The sequence below is a fragment of the Meleagris gallopavo genome, chromosome 1 (assembly GCF_905368555.1).
Source record: "Meleagris gallopavo chromosome 1, MGAL_WU_HG_1.1, whole genome shotgun sequence".
NCBI classification, from domain to species: Eukaryota; Metazoa; Chordata; class Aves; order Galliformes; family Phasianidae; genus Meleagris; species Meleagris gallopavo.
In genome coordinates, this window is record NC_139404.1 from 151955797 (window position 1) to 151976153 (window position 20357).

The 20357-nt window shown below is 33.9% G+C and overlaps 1 protein-coding gene across 17 annotated transcripts in view; it reads left to right on the forward strand.

Moving 5' to 3' along the window:
• Positions 1–20357, forward strand: part of MYCBP2 (MYC binding protein 2) — a 216164-nt gene that overhangs the window by 122837 nt on the left and 72970 nt on the right. For all 17 annotated transcript variants that reach the window (XM_085215694.1, XM_085215695.1, XM_085215696.1 and 14 more), the window contains 13 exons: positions 1783–1961; positions 3051–3193; positions 4016–4116; positions 5347–5565; positions 6863–7088; positions 7593–7711; positions 9671–9758; positions 13440–13492; positions 14705–14877; positions 15178–15322; positions 17084–17296; positions 19257–19312; positions 19716–19831. In XM_085215694.1, coding sequence (XP_085071820.1) covers positions 1783–1961; positions 3051–3193; positions 4016–4116; positions 5347–5565; positions 6863–7088; positions 7593–7711; positions 9671–9758; positions 13440–13492; positions 14705–14877; positions 15178–15322; positions 17084–17296; positions 19257–19312; positions 19716–19831 — 1831 coding nt within the window. The remainder of the gene's footprint in view (positions 1–1782; positions 1962–3050; positions 3194–4015; positions 4117–5346; positions 5566–6862; positions 7089–7592; positions 7712–9670; positions 9759–13439; positions 13493–14704; positions 14878–15177; positions 15323–17083; positions 17297–19256; positions 19313–19715; positions 19832–20357) is intronic.

The window sequence follows — 20357 nt, forward strand, 5'->3', positions numbered from 1 at the left end:
GGTACTGGAAAGCTGCTGTAAGGTCTTCCCAGAGCCTTCTCTTCTCCAGGCTCAACAACTCAATCAGCCTGTCTTCGTAAGAGAGTCCTCTTACGACTCCAACAGATCCAACGGGTCCATCCTTCTTTGTTGGTGTGGCTTCAGACCTGGGCACTCCAGGTGGGGCCTCATGAATGCAAAGCAGAGAGGGAGAATGACTTGGGTTGGAATCATCTCCCTTGACTTGCTGGCCTCATTTCTTTTGTTGCAGCCTAAGGAGTGGTTGGCTCTCTGGGCTGCAAGCACACAGTGCTGGCTCATGTTGTTTTACATTAACCAGCACCCCAAAGTCCTTTTCCTCTGCACTGCTCTCAATCCATTCTCTGCCCAACCTGTATTTGTGCTTGGGATTACCCTGACCCATGTGCAGGACCTTGCACCTGAACTTGTTGAACTTCATACAGTTCACACGTGGCAAAGTCTCAAGCCTGTCTAGGTCCCTCTGTAGGGTATCCCATCCTTCCAGTGTGTTGACAGCACCATGCAGCTTGATATTGCTCACAGACTTGTTGAGAGTACACTCAATCCCATTGCCTACATCACCAAGAAAGATGTTAAGTAGTCCTGGTCCCAGTACCAAAGTAATACTGTACTTAAGTTTTATTCTGCAGCTAGGGAGCATGAAGCAACTTCGACTTCTGTTAAGTATTTTTTTTGGTCAGTTACTAATGCAAAATAATAAGTATAACAGAATCATAGAATCATAGAATGGCCTGGGTTGAAAAGGACCACAATGATCATTAAGTTTAAACCCTCCTGCTACGTGCAGGGTCGCCAACCACTAGACCAGGCTGCCCAGAGCCACATCCAGCCTGGCCTTGAATGCCTCCTTGGGCAACCTGTTCCAGTGTGTCACCACCCTCTGTGTGAAAAACTTCCTCCTAATATCTAATTTAAACCTCCCCTGTCTCAGTTTAAGACCATTCCCCCTTGTCCTACCACTATCCACCCTCGTAAACAACCTCTCCCCCTCCTCTTTATATGCTCCCTTCAAGTATTGGAAGGTTGCAATGAGGTCTCCCCAGAGCCTTCTCTTCTCCAAGCTAAACAAGCCCAGTTCCCTCAACCTTTCCTCACAGGAGAGGTGCTCCAGCCCTCTGATCATCTTAGTGGCCCTCCTCTGGAGCTGCTCCAAGAGCTCCACGTCCTTCCTGTAGTGGGGGCCTCAGGCCTGAACACAGTACTCCAGATGGAGCCTCACATAGAGGAGGACAATCACCTCCCTCTCCCTGCTGGCCCCTCGTTTTTTAATGCAGCCCAGAACACAGTCGGCCTTCTGGGCTACAAGCGCACACTGCTGGCTCATGTCCAGCTTCTCGTCCACCAGGACCCCCAAGTACTTCTCCACAGGGCTGCTCTCAAGGAGGTCTTCCCCCAGTTTGTATAAATACCTGGGATTGCCCTGACCCAAGTGCAGCACCATGCATTTAGCCTTATTGAAGGTTTTCATGGGCTGTTTTCTCCAGCCTGTTCAGGTCCCATGGGGCCGGATGATATCCTTCCTAGGGTTCTGAAAGAGATGGCTGATGTGGCTGCCAAGTCATTCTCCATCATATTTGAAAAATCATGGCTGTCTGGTGAAGTCCCCGGTGAATGGAGAATGGGAAACATTACTCCAATTTTTAAGAAAGGAAGAAAGGAAGATCCGGGGAACTACAGGATAATAAAACTCTCATAAAACTGTGAAGCCTAACTTATGTACTTGTTTTATACTGTTTATTATTTTTGCCTCTCCTTTTTAAGGAAAATGTGAAATATGCAGTTCGTTTAAGGAATTACGGAAGCCGAACTGCCAATGGAGATGGAGGAATGACCACAGTTCAGTGTCCTGATGGTGTAACATTTACCTTTAGCACATGTAGTCTGAGCAGTAATGGCACAAACCAAACACGGGGACAAATTCCACAGATTCTGTATTACAGGTTTGTGTGTTATCATGATCTATTTCTATGAAAAGTTAATGAGAACAGTCATGCTGCTATACAATTTTTTTTTTAAAGAGATATAACAGAAATAAATGCATCTGGAGTGTGTTTGTGTGTTAATTCTCTAGCAGAATTAATGTGTTCTTTCAGTGTAATTTCAGTCCTTGGATTTAACATGTTTCTGATTAGGACAGAAGTATGTTGGAAGGATTCATTGGAAATATGGAAATATTGGAAATTGGAAATATGCAGTTGCATTAAAAAGCTGGGAGACTGACAGCAAAATTACAGTTCTAGGAGACAGTGAAAAAAAAACACCTTTCTGTAGGAGTGTTTTATTGAAGTCATAGGGAAGTTTCTCTGCTGTACGTTTCATTTGGTTTTACTTTGAACTATTCCATGTAAAATCAAGTCATTGAGCATGCAGAGCTGCTAGTTCTGGAACTTTAATGTTCTGTTCTGTAATGTTGTTTGGAAGATCAAAACTTTCTAAACACAAGAAATCCAGTAGAATGGGAAATTTACCTGTTGACGGAGTGATTTCAGTAGTCTATGCAAAAACTGAATCACTATCATCTTGAAGACTTGAATTGGCTTAGTTCTGATTGGGCTGCTTTGAAAGTATAAATCAAAATAGACATTTTATATGTCTTAGGAAAATTATAATTTATTAGTAGAAGCTAATTTGACATAGGGTAGATTTTAAAGAGAAAACTATTTGTTGAGGATAAACCTTACACTGCATTTCAAAAGCAAAATTAATCTTTAGAATGGAGAGTGAGAATCTTTTTCACAGTTACAGCACAGAAACATTAATTGAAAGAGTTTTACTGGTTTCTGTAAAGTGTTTAGGAAAGCATTTCTAAGATTTGAAAGACATCCAGTCAAAGCAGACATTTCAGAAACATACTGAAACAGGCAAATACTGTGGTGTTGCCTCCAAGGCATCTTCAGTGGTTGACTTCTGTTGTTTCTTTTATTATTTTATCATAAATTAATTGTTTTAATTATTCTGTGCCAAAAATAAGTCAGCCATGTTTGAGGTAATTTTCTATTTTATGAACTTATTTTTAATCTGCCATCCAGGAGTGAGTATGACGGAGATCTGCAATCACAGCTTTTGAATAAAGCTAATGAAGAAGACAAAAATTGTAGCAGGGCTCTTTCTGTTGTGAGTGCTGTTGTACGAGCAGCCAAAGACCTGTTGCACAGGGCTCTTGCTGTAGATGGTAAGATTTTTGATAATTGACTTCCAAAATTTACTTTTCAAATCTTCTTTCTTTGTTAGAGAGATTTGAGAGTAGAAAATCGATGACAAAGCAATTGTGATATTTCTCTTCTGCCTTCAAAGATTATTTTTCTAACATGTCACAGCTCTACATATTGAACTGGGGATAATGAACTGAGAGTAAATTTCTAAGTCTTTGAGTTGCCCTTGAGCTGTCATAGGCATATACTTCATATAAACTTGTTCATCACTTTAGCAAACATATTAAAGCTAGTAAGATTCTGCATTGCCAAAACATATACTTTAATGGGTCACTTCCAAATTTTATTGCATGTTTTGCACACTAGCAGGAAAACTGATAAATGTAGTGTGTTTATAAGCACTTAAACATCTGTTTTTGAGAAATTGAGATGTTAGTCTTAAAATGTAATGCTTTTAAGCTATATCAAAGGAATCCATAGTATTGAGTACTGTTACAGAAATTGATTTTGAGCGCTGGGAGGGGCATGTTTCACTAGATTTTATAGCATAGAAAATATTAACACAGTTATACAAAATGGCAAAGAATCAATAAATTATGTTATAAAATAAGGACATTTTAAATACTGTATGTAATGACATGCTTATCTCAGGTGAACTTTGCACATTTATAATTTGATTTTTAATTACGGGTGCCTAGACAATGAAAGTAGTGTATAGTAAAAACTAATGGAGAAGCTGGAAGATTAATAAGAAGCAAACAAGAAAAACAAGATGTGTTTTCAACCATGATACAGTTATTATTACAAATAATATTATTTGTGTTATAATTGTCTTTGTTTAGCTGATGACATTCCAGAACTACTCAGCTCTTCCAGTCTGTTCTCAATGCTGCTTCCCCTCATAATAGCCTACATAGGACCAGTTGCAGCAGCAATCCCCAAGGTATGCTCCTCAACAGAAATTACTGAAAAAAAGTTAAGAACGTTATGTAAGGAAAAGGTTTGCTCTGAAAAACCTTTACATGATGTTTTTTTTATGATTTTATGAATTAGTGTTTTATGTTTGGCCACTTGACTCATGATGAAATTTTCAACAGATAGGAATTTTAAAAATACATCATTCTTTAACTATGACTTTTTTTTTAATTTATGTTGAAGTCATTATAAAACAACAGCAACAGCAACAAAAACCAAAAAACACAAACCTTAAGGAAGTAGATTAAAAAGATACAGCTTTGACACTAGGAAAAGACAAAGATAGAAGGATCTAGATTTATTACTTTTTGTTCAATATTGATGGAATAAACTTATAAAATATTATATAAATTCAGATTTTACAATGAATATCCAAAGCAATGGTAGCTATTTATTAGATGAAGTTTGTTTCTATCAAATTTACAGATGGGAAGACATAACGTATGTATAAAAATACTTTTCATGCGTTTAAGCAAAGCATGCTTAAACGTGTCTGAAAATTTTGAAAACTGTCATTGAATTTGCAAATGTCACTAATCCCTAGCTATTAGACATTATTATCTTGTATGTCTTTTTTGTGAACTGTAAGCTCCATTCTAACTTCTCTTGAAAGGGAGAGGGAAGAGGACCTGCTACTTAAAATCAAACATCCATTTATTTAAAATTTATTTGAAATTTGAATTACCTCGTTAGTATGATCAACTATAGTTTGCAGCAAGTGTTTTGCTTCGGAAGCATTCATCTCCTTTGAAAATTTCATAAAGATTACTGAGAACAATGCAGTGTTTATCAATACATGCATTACAAATGTTGAATACTGGAAAAATAACAGTTTTCTTGGAAAATAAACTATGACTGGAGTATGATTTTTAGACAGTGTTTCTTTTCTGTCAACGAGTAATTGTTCATTCATTTTAAAACTGGAGAATGTGTTTTAATGTACATATCTCACAGCTGTAAATACAGATTCTTATTCTGTTTTTTAATAAGTCTCTTATTTGAGATTAACCAAGTGGTGCTTTTTCTGCAAGGATTGTGTAGATGCAAAGTTGGAAAATGTGACAGAATGAATTGCGATAGTGATTTATTGAGAATATCCAAAATAGCCATTCTACAATGGTTGCAAGAAATGCAAGTTTGTGGGTTTTTTTCACCCAGTCATAAGTAATAATTTAGTGTATTTGGCATTATGTTACAGGTTGCTGTAGAGGTCTTTGGCCTAGTACAACAATTACTTCCTTCTGTGGCAGTTCTGAATCAGAAATATGCTCCTCCAGCTTTTAACCCCAATCAGTCTACAGACAGTACCACAGGAAACCAGCCAGAGCAAGGGCTTTCAGCTTGTACTACCTCTAATCACTATGCTGTTGTGGAAAGTGAACATCCCTATAAACCTGCCTGTGTTACACACTACAAGGTAAACAGTAGATCTTAAATTTAAACTTTTTATTTCTTAAATGTTTTTTTACATCATTTTCATTTTATCAGGATGCTGGATGAGAATACCTATTTAGGAAACTGTTTTGTATGTATTACGATTGTACTGTTTTCTGAAGAGAGTTCTCTTTCTTTACTAAGTATAAAGGGACCATGGAAATTTAACTTCAATTCAGGTTTCTAAGTGAAAGCACCTAAATTTGCTCATTCTTAGGTTTTCCTTCTGTCATGTACAGTTTATTTGCTCTAGTTGTATAGACTGTAGAATTTGGAATTCTTTATCTAACAGATGTTATCGAATCATGTCTCAGACATTCTTACCTAACACTGAAGATATGCTTTGTGAAAATGGTTAGCATCAGTTCTGGTCTAATTCATATGTATCTGTAACATAGGGATCCTTACACTGCTATTTTGGTCTGCCATTTAAATTCTTCACAAATTAGATTCACTTGAACTATGGTTTCACTTGGTCTCTGATGTTCTTTTGTGTTGACTCACTGTAAGTGGAATTCAGTCTGCCTTACATAGGTGACTTGATTAAAATAGATTTTCAGAATGTCAGTTGAGAGGGAATGATTTTATTCATCTAAGTAAAGGGCAGAGGCATAAATTACCTGTCTGAAATATAAATCCAGTGTTTTGTTTCCAGAACTAGTGAGTTCTGTAGTGACATTGATTTCAAAACAGTAAATCCAAGAATCCAAGATAACTATAGTTATCTGACATTCCTGAAGTGATGATTTTTATTATTGCTCTGAAAGTTTATGGAGCCTATCTGAAGCTGGTAGTATCTAGCTATTACTACTTTTAAAATACTGTAACTGTATGCTGTCGTAACGCAGACTATATTCATAAAATGCTTCAGCTGCTATTTGCAGGTTTGGGCAAGGCAGACATTGAATGTGTCTTTTAAGATTTGCATTTTAAAAGATAATTGAGAAGGTTCTTCAACACAGAAACAAACACAAATGGTATCCTGAGCATAAATACTTAATAATACTGGACATAAGTTAAAACACATGATCATATTTCAGTGTAAAGCATTTCAGGTGTATCTGAATTTCAAAAATAAATTATGTTAATGTGAAGTGTACTAAAACTATGTGAAATTACACAATTGAATCATTTTCATAGCCTGAAGCATTAAAAACAAAAGGCAAAAGAAATTCCAAAACGTAATAGTAGTGTTTTGTTTTGCTTTTCTTTAAAGGTAAAACAAAAAAATCCCACAAAACATGCATGTAATTAGGTTTTTCTCCACTATTTTGTTTTAGGTAACCTTTCCTGAATGTGTCAGATGGATAACAATAGAATTTGACACTCAGTGTGGCACTGCTCAATCAGAGGATGTTCTTCGTTTACTAATTCCTGTCAGAATTGCACAGAGTCTGGGATTTGGACCAAAACATGCTTCTGTTCATGAAAATCTTAATTCATGGATAGAACTCAAAAAATTCTCGGGATCTTCAGGGTGGCCTACAATGGTATTAGTATTGCCAGGTAATAAATATAATTTACAATAATTTGTATTAATGTTCATTCTCAGTGAGGTTGAGGATGCCCCCTCTTTGGAAGCATTCAAGGCTGGACTGGATGGGGCTTTGAACAACCTGGTCTAGAGGGAGGTGTCCCTGCTTATGGCAGGGGAGTTGGAAGTAGATGATCTTAAAGGTCCCTTCCAATCCAAAACATTCTATGATTGTTAAAATAATTAACTATAAGTTTCACTTTTCAGCAAAATCATTCTAGAAAACAAAGTTGATGAAGTGTCTCCATCCAAGATGGCAAGAGACTGTTATGAGCCATCAACTGTGTATCTGTGGACTATGTTTATATTAAATTTCTTTTTTGAAGTGTTCATCTGCATATTATTTGTTTTTATTTCACATATTACTTATAAAGTCTGCATTTCACTTTTGTTCATGTGACAGATATATTCCAAAAGAAGAGAAATATTAGAAGTTCCTTTTAATTTATTTTTTCTGTTATTTTACTTCCTATAAGGAAATGAAGCTCTATTTTCTCTGGAGACTGCATCAGACTATGTGAAAGATGAAAAAGCTTGTTTTTATGGTTTCAAATGTTATGCAATTGGATATGAATTTAGTCCAGGATCTGATGAGGTAAGAAAAGAGTGGAAATGCTTCAAACGAACCTATTAATTCACTCTTATGTAGCCAGAAGGTCTTTTGGTAAAACTAACTGATCTGCACTTCTGACTAAATAGTACTGCAAAATATTTTTCAATTATTTGTGTATAATTTTTAAATTTGTGTCGTTTTAATTCTTTAACCTGAATATGTTGACATGGCTTTTTTTGTGTGTGGGATTTTTAATAACTATAACTTTCTTCAAATACATAGCGTTATGATTTTGTACATTACATCAATAAGAAATTCTGTAAAATTGTGAAACTTCTTTGTCTAGATGAGTCACTGAATTCATTATGGACATCATAGGAGTTATCTACCTGAAGTAGCAGTGCTAATATCACACGCCTTCTGTACAACAGTTAAGACTGCAAATATATTCTATAATAGAAAAGCATATTTTACAGTTTTTAAGCTCCCTTGCATCTCAAGACTGAAGCGTCCAGAAAAGTTGTTTGACAGCAATGTCTGTTCTTGCCATTTATTTTTAGAGCTTTGTCTGTGTTCACTTTACAGGTTCTGTGTAATCCTTGAATATGTTAAAATAGTTTATCTTCATAGAAAAGAGTGATGCTCCATTTATGGAATAAGAGCTTAACTTTAATTAGTGGAATTTGCATTAAGTAATTGGACATACAATGTAAATTTCTGTTCATTTGAGAGCTTTGTGATTACAACTTTCTGAGACATTACTAGTAGTAGAAAAGTGTGTATTGTGGCAACTGGTATGTTTTCTGTAGTTTAAAAGAGCGAGGTATCATAAGGTGCAGTTCGAGTCAGAGGGATACATTTTGTCTCATCAATTCTGTCTTTCCAAAGAACAAGCTACAACCATTATATCATGTATTAAAAGTCATTCCTTGTTAGGGAAGTCACTAGAAAAATTGAAAGATGCCATCGAATGACATTGTCACGGAAACGGGTTTATTTAGAATTATTAAACTTTGTTTAAACCTAGGATTTTGCAAAAATTGTCTTAGGTTTGTGCATTGGTGGTTAGAAGGAAAGGCTATTTTTCTGTTCATTTATTAAATCTACTAAAGCTACACCTGCATTGTGCATATAGGTCAATGGTTTTAGAAATATTATTAGTGTTTTTGTAGGTAACTGTTGGGTAGCTTGACCCAAATTTCACATATTTACTTGCTTACTATTTGAAAAGAATTTGAGACTTAAATATGCAGTTTTAATATTCAGTTTTAAATGCATTTTGGAGATTTTTCAGTCCGTTTGCAAGATCTGGGATTACTGACTTTGAAGGCTCCTTTGAAAAGGTTTTTGACCTGTTTTATATATTGACAGTTTCTGATAAATCTACCTAGAAAATCCATCAGATGGAGATTGTCCATCTTCATTGTTTGGTTGGTTTGGTTTGTTTGTTTTTCTCCTTCATGGAAGGAATTTGTTATAGGTTTCTTGAAAGTGATGGACTCTATCTACAGATTTAAGTCTGTAAGGGAAAATGTGAAAACATTTTTCTAATGCTAATAGAAAGAGGGAAGAGGAAAATGGTATTAACTTTAAGACAGGAAACATGAGCATTTTTGGTATAATATGTGGAATAGTACAGTTTAGAAGGCGAATTGCTTTGTAATCTGAATATTTGTCAGTAGATTTTTTTATTTGGGACTTCCCTTTCTGTTTAGCATCAGAAAATTACAATTAATCATGTTCTTACCAGGCTACCAATAGTTCAGTAGCAATAGTCAATGCTCTTACCTAGCTGAAGTGGTTCTAAAAACATTGGTACTGTGTCCCATGTCGTACTAAAATATGCCAGCCCAATTGTAAGACAAGAGAAATATCAGAGAGAAATTTAGAAATGGAACATACAAATAATATTTCTTAGGATAAAGTAGAATCAAGAAAATCCATCTGTTGTCATATTTTCTGAAATGCTATTTTTGTTTAAAAATTTGTTTAAATTTTAAGGGTATTATTCAGCTGGAAAAAGAATTGGCCAATTTAGGAGGTTCATGTGCAGCAGCTTTGATGAAGAAAGATCTAGCACTTCCTATTGGTAAGTCTGGCTCTAAGAACTTACTTCATTGTTGCTTCATTTTTTATGAATAAATTCTCTCTGTAAGTCCACATATTGCTTTTAGTTAAGGGTGATCATACACAATTGATTCTAAAACTGAATTAATCAACCAAGATATTTTTTTTTTAAATGTTGTTATCTGCTTAAATTGTTATGGAGAGAATGGTTAAATCTAAACCAACTCACCCCATTCACAGGTGTAGTCTATCAGTGTACGAGCTATGTCCTACAGTTCTCTTGTGGTACTTCACAAATGTGCAGGTATCATATTTGTATTTCCCTTTCACTATTTTTTTCTCCCTACACTTCACACCTTTCTGAAAGAGCAACATGTGCAGCATTAAATTGTAAAATTTGAAATTATTTGTTTAAAATTGAGAGTGGCTATTGTGTTTGCAGACCTTGTAGCCTACACACTGCTATATTTTTTGCAGTTACAAGAATATCGCATACTTCTACGACAGATGCAGCAAATAGACATTTACAATAATCCAAATGCAATTTAAAATACAAGGATAAATAAGAGTTTATGAAAATTAATGAATATGGAAATTGAGTTAGAATGTTCTAATGATACAACCATATTATGTATAATAGCACTTAACCCAATTAACATTAATGTATAGAAAAAACAGTTTCATAATCTGTAATAAGATATCTTTTGGATCATTTCAATTTAGGAGTGCAAATAAGAGCTCAGATATTGTTAAGCAGACTGGCAGAGAAAAATATTTATTATTAAGCAGGAAGATATTATTCGGTGTGTAGTTAGAGCCACAAAACCTAATTTGATTTTTTTTTTTTTTTCAACCTGATACTTTGCTTGTGTATTTGAATGTGCAAATTTCTTACTTTGTTTTAGATAAGCACCTCAACTGCACTGGTAAATCTGTATTTCTCTCTCAAAAGTACAGGCAATTCTATCGTTTATTAAAAAGACTGCCCTCTTCTGTTTTCCTCCAAGCAGCTGCATTATCTCTTACTTTTGTTGATTTCCCTAGTACCCATTTATTGTGCTGTTCTCTTCTATAAAACAAAGAGGCTGAACTTGAAATGCTTCTAATATGACTTCCCAGTTTTTTTAATACTTCTTCTTCTATTTCAAAATAAGAATTTTTGTTTTTGTTTGTTTCTAATTTTGGTTGCCTAAAAGTATCAAGTGTAGATGATGTGTAGATTGTTCTTCCTGAAAGCATAGAAATCAAAATTGAAATAAAACATAAAGCCAAATCAGTTCTGCAGATTCAGCTGACTTACGAAAGGAACTGTGTGTGTGCTGCAGCAGAGGAAGGACACGTGCAGATGTAGGATGGTTTTCTGATTACTAAAGTAATTAATGTAACACTATAAATGATATATCTCAGCATTTACATAACACCAGCTCAAGGACTTCAAGTCTGTTAGTATGGCTGCCAGTACTGCAAAACTAATGACAAATAAGTGTGTGGAGTTTCTCTACAAGACCACTAGACTCTACGAATAAACAGAACTGATAAGTTACAGATAGGAGTGGTTTGTCCTTTGTGATGGAAATTACTGTGTAGATTTTTAAAGATGATTTTCAGTTTTCTGTAGTTTTACTTGGAAAAGTTTGAAGTGGCTCAGGATAAATTCTGCAGGAAAAGAGTTGAAATGTGGTTTTCTAAGGCAACATTTAACTGCCTTAATATCAGACTGCTTTTTTGTAAGTAAGGCATATTCTACATTTTGCTGTCAGTGAAGTCTTGAAAAATACTATATATTACATATTATTGCCATTGCTCATTTGCATAGCAGTATGATTTTAAGAAAAGCTTATGTAATCATGTAAAAGACTGTATTTTAGTGCATACAAGAAGAAATAACTTTGTATTTTAATTTTCATACTTCATTTTAAAATTTCTACAGTTTTACCTTTGTTTCATGTGTGAGTTTATACAGTTTGAAGAAATCAACTGAAGGAAAAGATTCACTCCAGAAGGGAATAAGCAACTTAACTTAAAATGCCTATACTTTGGCAGTTAGAATTCAACTGAGTCTAAGCTGGTAGCTCTAACCTTTTTAGAGATAATGTAGACATTGTTGTGGTTTGTGTCATCCTAGGATGAGTATCTGAAAAAAAAAGAAATTAATCACTGAAAAGAGGTACCTGTTTCTCTTCTGTTTGTTGTAAAAATGTCTTGTAATACCTACGTATAAGCTCGTTATCTCATGCTACACTGCACAAAAGTAGGTGAAGTAAATCCTGCTCCATTTCCCTGATAATACTTAGGCCTCTGAATCCAAATAAGTGCTATTAAAGCCTGACAAAATTAAAGATTGAGAACCTTCACAAATATCATGACAGCATTTTAAAAAAGAAGCAGAAAACACATGGTTGAAAATTCTCAAAAATACATTTATGAGCGGTGCAAAGGGCATCGTAGGAGTAAAAACAAGGAAAATAAAAATATGTCCAGAAAATCTGTATCAAGGAATGAGATGTATATCAATAGATGAGATGACTGAAGTGACTTCTCATCAGAGTTAAAAGTGTTACTGTCATCTTTATAGACCCTTCCATCTTTAGCATTATTTACATGACTGCATTATGTTGTAAAGACTTTACTGAAGGAGAATGTCCTTCATAAAAAGATATCTTGTTTTTTTATTAATTATTGTTGTGGGTATTTTCAGAATACAGTTGGCCAGATACGTATTTAAATATTAATCTATAACAATTAAAAAAATTCATCATTATGAGTATACCCAAATATTGAATCACCATATTCACGAGGTAATATTTCCTCCTTGCAAGTTATTCAAGACTTAAATTTAAAGGATTTTCATCTCTTTCCAAGGGAAATCTGGTCCATGATTGAGATCTAACCTAAGCAGCAATAGGGAATTGATCAATGTGTTACTAAATTATTAAACATTATTAGTTAATTGTTTGAAATTTTCTAGATGTGATCTGTGAGAGCAGAGTTTCTATGTATCTTCATTTCTTAAAATTTTAAAAATATCTTAGGTCTTGATTCATTTCTTTTCTCTTTCCTTACTAATAGAATTGCCTGACATGTTTTTGAGAAAGACTAGAAATATGGTAACTTTACCTGTTTGACTTTTCTGTTAAGACTATGTTTGGCAATTCTGGTCGCTATGGAATCAGATTTTGAGTGGCATATGTGAGAAAGAAATACCATGTGATAGAATATAATTTATTTTAATGCTCTAGGTGTATTCATAATTTACCAAATTGTGCAGTTTATCAGGTTTTTAAATACTTTTATTAGGGTAAGTTCTTACAGGGGAGCAGCTGGTGCATAGTTTTGAGTACTGCTTCCTGGCAATCAGCTTGACCTCCTAAAATCTTTTTCTAGAAGCATCTAGTTGCATCCAAAGATTTGCCATACATACTGTCTTAGAGATGAGATTATAATTACCAATTTTTTAGTTTTGATTGTTTTATGTGTAATGTATATTGGTTATTTGCTTGTACACTGAACTACACGGTATTGCATGTTTACTAAGTTTATAGAAGATGATAATCTTTAAACAGCTGTTTAAACGATGTTACATATCTTCCTACAAACTTAAATTTAATAGCATAAACTAGATAGAATTTAATTTCAGATTATTTAATACATAGATAAATGTCAGTATTATTGTTATGAAAAATATATATTTATATTTTTACAGCAGGTAATGAATTTGAAGAAGACCTTGAGATTCTTGAGGAGGCTGCTTTACAGGTATACTGTTCCTTTTAAGTCTTAGAGTAAATCTGCTTAGATAAAATGCATAAAATATCATATAGGAAATAAGATCACTTATATGTTTCAAAAATAGATGTCTGCTAGGTTTTGTGTTTTGTTTAACAAATTTTAAATGTTACCAAATAAACCTTTCACATGTCTTTTTAATGGCAGAAATAAAGTTACTTGAATGGTAATATTTATGAAGTCTCAAATAATACAACTGTAGTTATTCTGGATTGATGATGTTTTGGAGGTCATGATAGCAGTTGCTGCTCATCAGTAGCTCCTTATTTTTGACCCTAGCTGATGATGAACAGTAAAAAAGTTATCATGTTCTTTCTCTCCTAATCATTTTCAAGGCAACTATACTGAAATTTACTTGTTACTGTACTTGCTGGAAAAACATACCAGTGATACAGAATGACACCGTACCATAGGCATTGGAATAACAAACAGAAAAAGTTGAGAAGGATGTTCTTGAAAGGAATATTTCTTACAGCAATCTGCTCTTGGATTCACAGTATTTTAATTCAAAAAGTGAACTAGGAGTATACATCCAAATAAAGCGTGATGCATTTTCACTTGCTGTACAATGCTCTGATATTTTATGCATCTTCTCACCTTCTTCCCCTTCTTGCAAAGAAGTGATTTTATTTACTTTATCTAACCCAAAAGTATTTAAGATATGTCTTACTGTAAGCTATTATCTCTAGCCTTTTATTTTCTTTGGAAAATTCTAATTGATCACATTTTCAAAAGGGCTTCCTTCATTCTTCTTCTGGCCATAACTCAACTGGTAAGGATACTCTTAGCATGAAAGTTCATATTGCCATGATCTTTCTTGCAGAAATTCTTCCTCAGCTCAAGCTCATTTAATCTCTTTTGACATAAGTTACTGACTTAATGTTTTCTAGACTGAACAGGCAATATTTTTGACACCATTTATTAGTGTAATCTAGATTGAGTGGGTAAAACCAGTGCTAGGAACTGACTTCTTCATTTATTTATTTATTTTTAAAACTTTCATCAAAGTAGTTTATCCATTTAGCTTCTCCTTGAATGGTTTTTAATCCGTCAAATGTCTGTGGCAATAGTGTTAAGTTATGGAAAAGCCTCTACATGTAAGATACTAAAAGACACTCTTTTATCTCTCTACCCTTTCACTCCCACCGCAATTCCTGCAAAAAAATAATAATAATAATAAAGGTGTGCAAATCTCATTCTGGAATTCTTGGAAAAGGGTTGGCACTGTCTCACTCACCAACAATATTGGAAGCTCTTGAAGGAAGTCTTCCACTGCAAGTACAAAGCAATGAGCAGTCTTTTCTGGAGGATTTCATTGCTTGTGTACCAGGATCAAGTGGTGGACGACTTGCCAGGTAACAGTTTGTGCTGCTGTAATGAATAAACCCAAGTTGTAATGACTTCTGCAGCAAATTAGAAATTTTCTATTTATGTATTAATTAAAAAAAAAAATAATCAGTGTTCTTTGTGTGTCTACCAACAGCTATGTAGCTTTAATTATTATGTCAAATATTAAGTAAAGGTATTTGTAATGTTTTTATTCATACATAGGGTAAAATACATACATTTCATAGCTGGGTGTCATATTTATACAGAACAAGAATTTATTTTCTGAGAGGCTACAAGAGATTTTAATGTGTTTGTCTTTGCTGTAGATGGCTTCAGCCAGATTCATATGCTGATCCTCAAAAGACATCACTGATTTTGAATAAGGATGATATTCGTTGTGGTTGGCCAACAGTTATTACAGTACAAACAAAAGACCAATATGGGGACGTTGTTCATGTTCCTAATATGAAGGTAATTATTGAAAACTTGGTTGTTCTTAAACTTCATCATAACTTTGTGTAATATTTGTTGGAGATACTCCACAAAATACTCTTACAGCAAAAACTGGTACTCTTAAATTCAGTGAAATCAGACTTTTTTTTTTTAACATTCAAATCCACAAAATTATCAAATTCTGTATTACATGAATGCCATGTCATGTAACATAAATCTTCGCTGTTATAAGGTATATGTGTATAGTAGTGGAAATACCCAGTCGCAGATTTTTGGTATTGTATAGAGTAACAAGAATCCACTTTTTATTTACAAGCCAGTAGAGAGTATTATAAAATGAATAAATGTGATGGAAAAATGAATCATAAGCACATTGAACCATTTTATAGTTGCACTAACATAGAACAGAACTTCTCCCTCTCAATTTTTTCATAGTTACTGTAGGTTTTGAAAATAATAATTAAAAATATGAGATTCTTGCTTAATCCTCCTTAATAATCACAGTTGTTTTTTTTTCTACTGAATTAGTTTTTTTCTACTGAATTAGTAGAATTTTTCACAAGATACAATAAAATAAACTCTACCAGTCTTTGGATTAGAAGCTATAGGATATGCGCGAAAGTTGGCAATTATATTTGAGATAATGAAGCATGTAAAGAAAACAAATTGAACGCAAGATTTTATTCACCTAATTTCAATAAATTAGGTTACTACTACGTTTTGACAGTACTTTTGAAGTCTTGATTTTGTCAAACCTACAAGTAAATTACCTTAAGAAAGGTAAAGTCCCTTTTATAATAACTCTCAAATTTAGTCTTTGTGTATGATATGTTATTTTTCAGTGAAGTATAAACTCATTAACAAATATTGACTTACAAGTATCAGCTTAGTAAGAAGCACAAACATAATTTAAATGTGTAGTTACTAACTTTAATTTTTGACAGAGGTAGTAAGAAAACTTCTAGTGATTCTTCTGTAAACCAGGAAAATGATTTATGAAAATATACACATCAAAATAATTACTGTATTTGTTACTTAATTGCTATTTTTGTACACAATTTGGACTCATTCAGTGTTCAATAAACTGATGTAACTTCCAGTAAATTAGGTCAAATTTTGATAAATAGTATAAGAAATCTGTAGCAATTAAACACACTTTATTGCGGATTTAGTGTGAATAATGCATGAAATTTACTCTCCAGGTAGTCTCTTCCTCCCTAGAAAACTGAACTCAACTGACTCTTTTTTGACTACCTGCACTAGTAGAACTCTGTGGTCTGACCTCTGGTAAAGAAAATCAGGGAAAATATGAGTTGAAGGGCACAGTTAAATGTCCTGCACTAATATAGGACAGTAGCAGAGCTAGCCAAGATCCGATTTCATTTTCACTGATCCAGATCTAGCAAGCCATGATGATTCTCTCTGAAACCTGTGCAAGTATGGCATTTGTAGTATTTAATGTTGTGGGAAAACTTAGCTAATATATCAGAATATACTGTTCTGCTTGGGAAGTACTGAGCAACTCTCATAAGTAATACTAGACTTTACCAATTATGTATGCAGTTACTAGGTGCTTCTCTCCTGTATGTTTACATACTCAGATTTTCCATTTAGATGTTGTTCTTGGCTTTGCAAAAGTGTAGCTGCATACTTTTTTAACATAACAGGATTTGTAGTGCTTTAAGAACTCTGTCACTGGGCTTTTATCAGATATGCAAGATCGTGTGGGTACTTTGTTTTTCCTCTAATTCATCTCCTAAATTCCATATCTGATTGCAGGTAGAAGTCAAAGCTATTCCTGTTTCTCAGAAAAAAACATCTTTGCAACAAGAGCAAGTTAAAAAGGTACAACGGATACCAGGGAGTCCTGCTGCCGCTGCTTCCCCAAGCACTGATATGACTTTCGGAGGTCTTCCTTCACCAAAGCTTGATTCTTCATATGAGCCAATGATAGTAAAAGAAGCTCGGTATATTGCTATTACAATGATGAAGGTAAATTACTGTTAATTTAGTGAGATAGCTAGAAAATCCAGTATTCAAAGTGGGTAAAAGTATTCAAAGAGGATTGAAAAAAGTATGATTCCATTTGTTCACAGGCTAAAAATGCACTAGTTATAAATTACTGTAATTGTATTTATTAAGTTCAGCAGAAAACTAAATGCATTGAGGAGGCCGATTGCCTGAACTCTAAAGCATAACTAAACTGAATGAAAATTTAAGAAGAAAAGTTGTGTATTTTGATTGTGATTATGCTGATCAACAAAATAGCTAGAGTCAGAGGAGAAATTAAATTAGCTGTTGAAATAAGGGGAAAAAAGTCAAACCTATGTACCAGTATAGGATTGGAGTATTGCAATGAACTTATATTAAAAGTTATTGAACACAGAAAAAAAAAAATCAGCTCAGCACAATAAGAAAGATCATACAAATGATGTGTGTATCAATTCACAATTGCCAAAAAAGTAGGCTCACTGACCCAAAATGACCAATCTGTAGGTATGTTCAAATATTATTATCTTTCCTCTTTCTTCCCCTGTGTTTCTTGATGGGACCTGTTAACTCAGCAACCATTGAATCCGACAAAACTCTTGATGAGTTCTGTCAGCTCTCATGTAGTTTTTTCAGTATAGTCATTATACAAGGAATCATGAAAGTAGAACAAGATGGGTTTTTTTTTTTCTACTGGGAAGCTACCAGTTCAATACAGAGGGAATTTCTTCATTTTGAGTAGAAGGGAGGAGAGTCCAAAATTCCATTGGTAAATCCACTGGACTACTTTGCAGTTTTTGACCTGCAACATAATTGCTTTCTTACCTTCACGTGAACTGGTGAGTATAGAGACATACTCTTGACTCCTCTTGACAAGCAACTAACATTATGCTCACTGCCTACTGGGGTAGGCTGCAGAAAGTGTTGAGAAAGTCCTTAGTCATGAACAGATTTCTTCATATTGGTGGGCAGAGCCCAGATTATGTCAGATGAGGCAGCGGATTGCACTGTTTCAGCTGTCTCTAATTTCATCTGCTGGGAAAACAGTGAAATCTAGCCTTAATAACTAGTAGCTTTTATACGGCATGCTTTCTGAATGGCATACAGATGTTTCCCAACTTTCAAAGGAATGTTATCTAAATTTATGGGATGTTTTGGAGAAGTCAAAGTCACTCTTTTTATTGTTGCACAGAGGAAGGATATGGAACTGTTTTTACTTTACTGTTTGTAAAAAGGAAAATATTGATTACATACTAGGAAGGAGAAAAAAAATACACAATGAGAGTTCTCAAACATTGAAACACTCTTCCTGGAGGAGTGGTGAAATCTCTGCCTCTTGAGATACTCAAAACTCAACTGTTTATGCACTTGAACAAGCTGAACTAATCCAGAAGTTAGAATTACTGTGAGGATTGCTCAGTTTTGTGCAGGAGGTGAACTCAATTTGCATATTGAGGTTTTTTCGAATATAAATTATTAGATAAATAGATGATATTCCCTCTTTGTGTATATCATGTGAGAGCAATATTGTGATATTATGACAGCATAGGCTTAGTCTTAGTAGTTATGGTGCTGTATCCCTTAGATATTGTAAGGGTTCAGCAACAAACATGAGATCAAACTTACTTAATAGAAATTTAGAGGTAAATTAAAAATAATTTAAAAGCTTTTCATTCAACTTAGAGTAGAAGAGCTTCAAAGACATAACTGTGAACAAAGCTTTTGTTAGCAATGTGTATTTTTGTTAACGGAAATATAATTGTTGCATTTATATATATGTTATATACATATTTGTTTCTCTCGCCGTGATATGCAGTTGATTTCTGCTTATCTCTTCAGTGCTTCAGGCAAGTGTAAAGTTAGATTTTTTTTGCTGAGAAAATACTCTGCTTTCTTTTATGCAGCATAATAATATAATTGATTACTGTTGATTTCACATTCATCTAATTTCGTTTGTTTGCAGGCATATGAAAATTATTCTTTTGAAGAACTGCGCTTTGCTTCACCAACACCAAAGAGGTAAGCATTAAAGGATTGCTTTTTACTAGAGACTAAAATTAAGAGATCCTGTCTCTTTTCTTTACACGTAGATTTGCAAGCCTTTACTGCTGAGTAGAATTTATCGTATTTTCATAACTTTAGGGACTTTTAAAAATCTTATCTAGTATTTTTATCTACTCTCTGAATAGGATCTTATATCATCTGTTACAAAAAGATGCTGTAGAGGGTTACGGCTTCAAAATAATGTTGAATTAATGTTAAATAAATAATATTTAAATAATGTTAAATAATGTACCATTGAACAGGTAGGTAGGTCATCTGAAAGAAAAAAAAAAAGCATAGTTTCCAAACTTAAGTATTACAGACGTTTTTGAGATGGCGATAATTGTTTAATGATTTCATTTGTTTTGTTTATGCCTAGACCCAGTGAAAACATGCTGATCAGAGTCAATAATGATGGTACATACTGTGCAAACTGGACTCCCGGAGCTGTTGGTCTCTATACTATTCATGTTACTATAGATGGCATTGAAATAGGTATATAATTTTCCCTAACCTTAAGAAAAAAAAAAATTGTGTATCCAATTTGAATACCAAAAAAGGCATGTTTTGGTGCCCATAAGATTTAATATAAAGTTTGTAACAAAGCAAGTAACCAAGTTTTGATTCAAACCCTGCTGTTGAAATCTTCATTTCTCAAAAAAAATAAAAGAGCATAGCTATTCTCTTATTGGAATAAGGACATATTATTTCTAAAGGTTATATCCATCTATTATTAAGTTCTAAGTGTTTCTTTACATGTATTTTTCTTTGTGATCTGAGAATTTTACTCTTGAGATATTTTCCAGCACCTTGTGGTTTTGTAAGTATTGGTAACTAAAGATACTGACTTATTGTTTTATATATATATATATATATATATATAGGCCTTTTATATAGGCCTTTTCTTTTTGTGTAACTTGGTTTCTAAGGCTACTATCTGCTTCTCAAATTTTACAATCATCTGAAGCAGTGCAGCATGCATAAGCATTGCCTCTCCAGAGGCATGTCTCAAACACTTAAC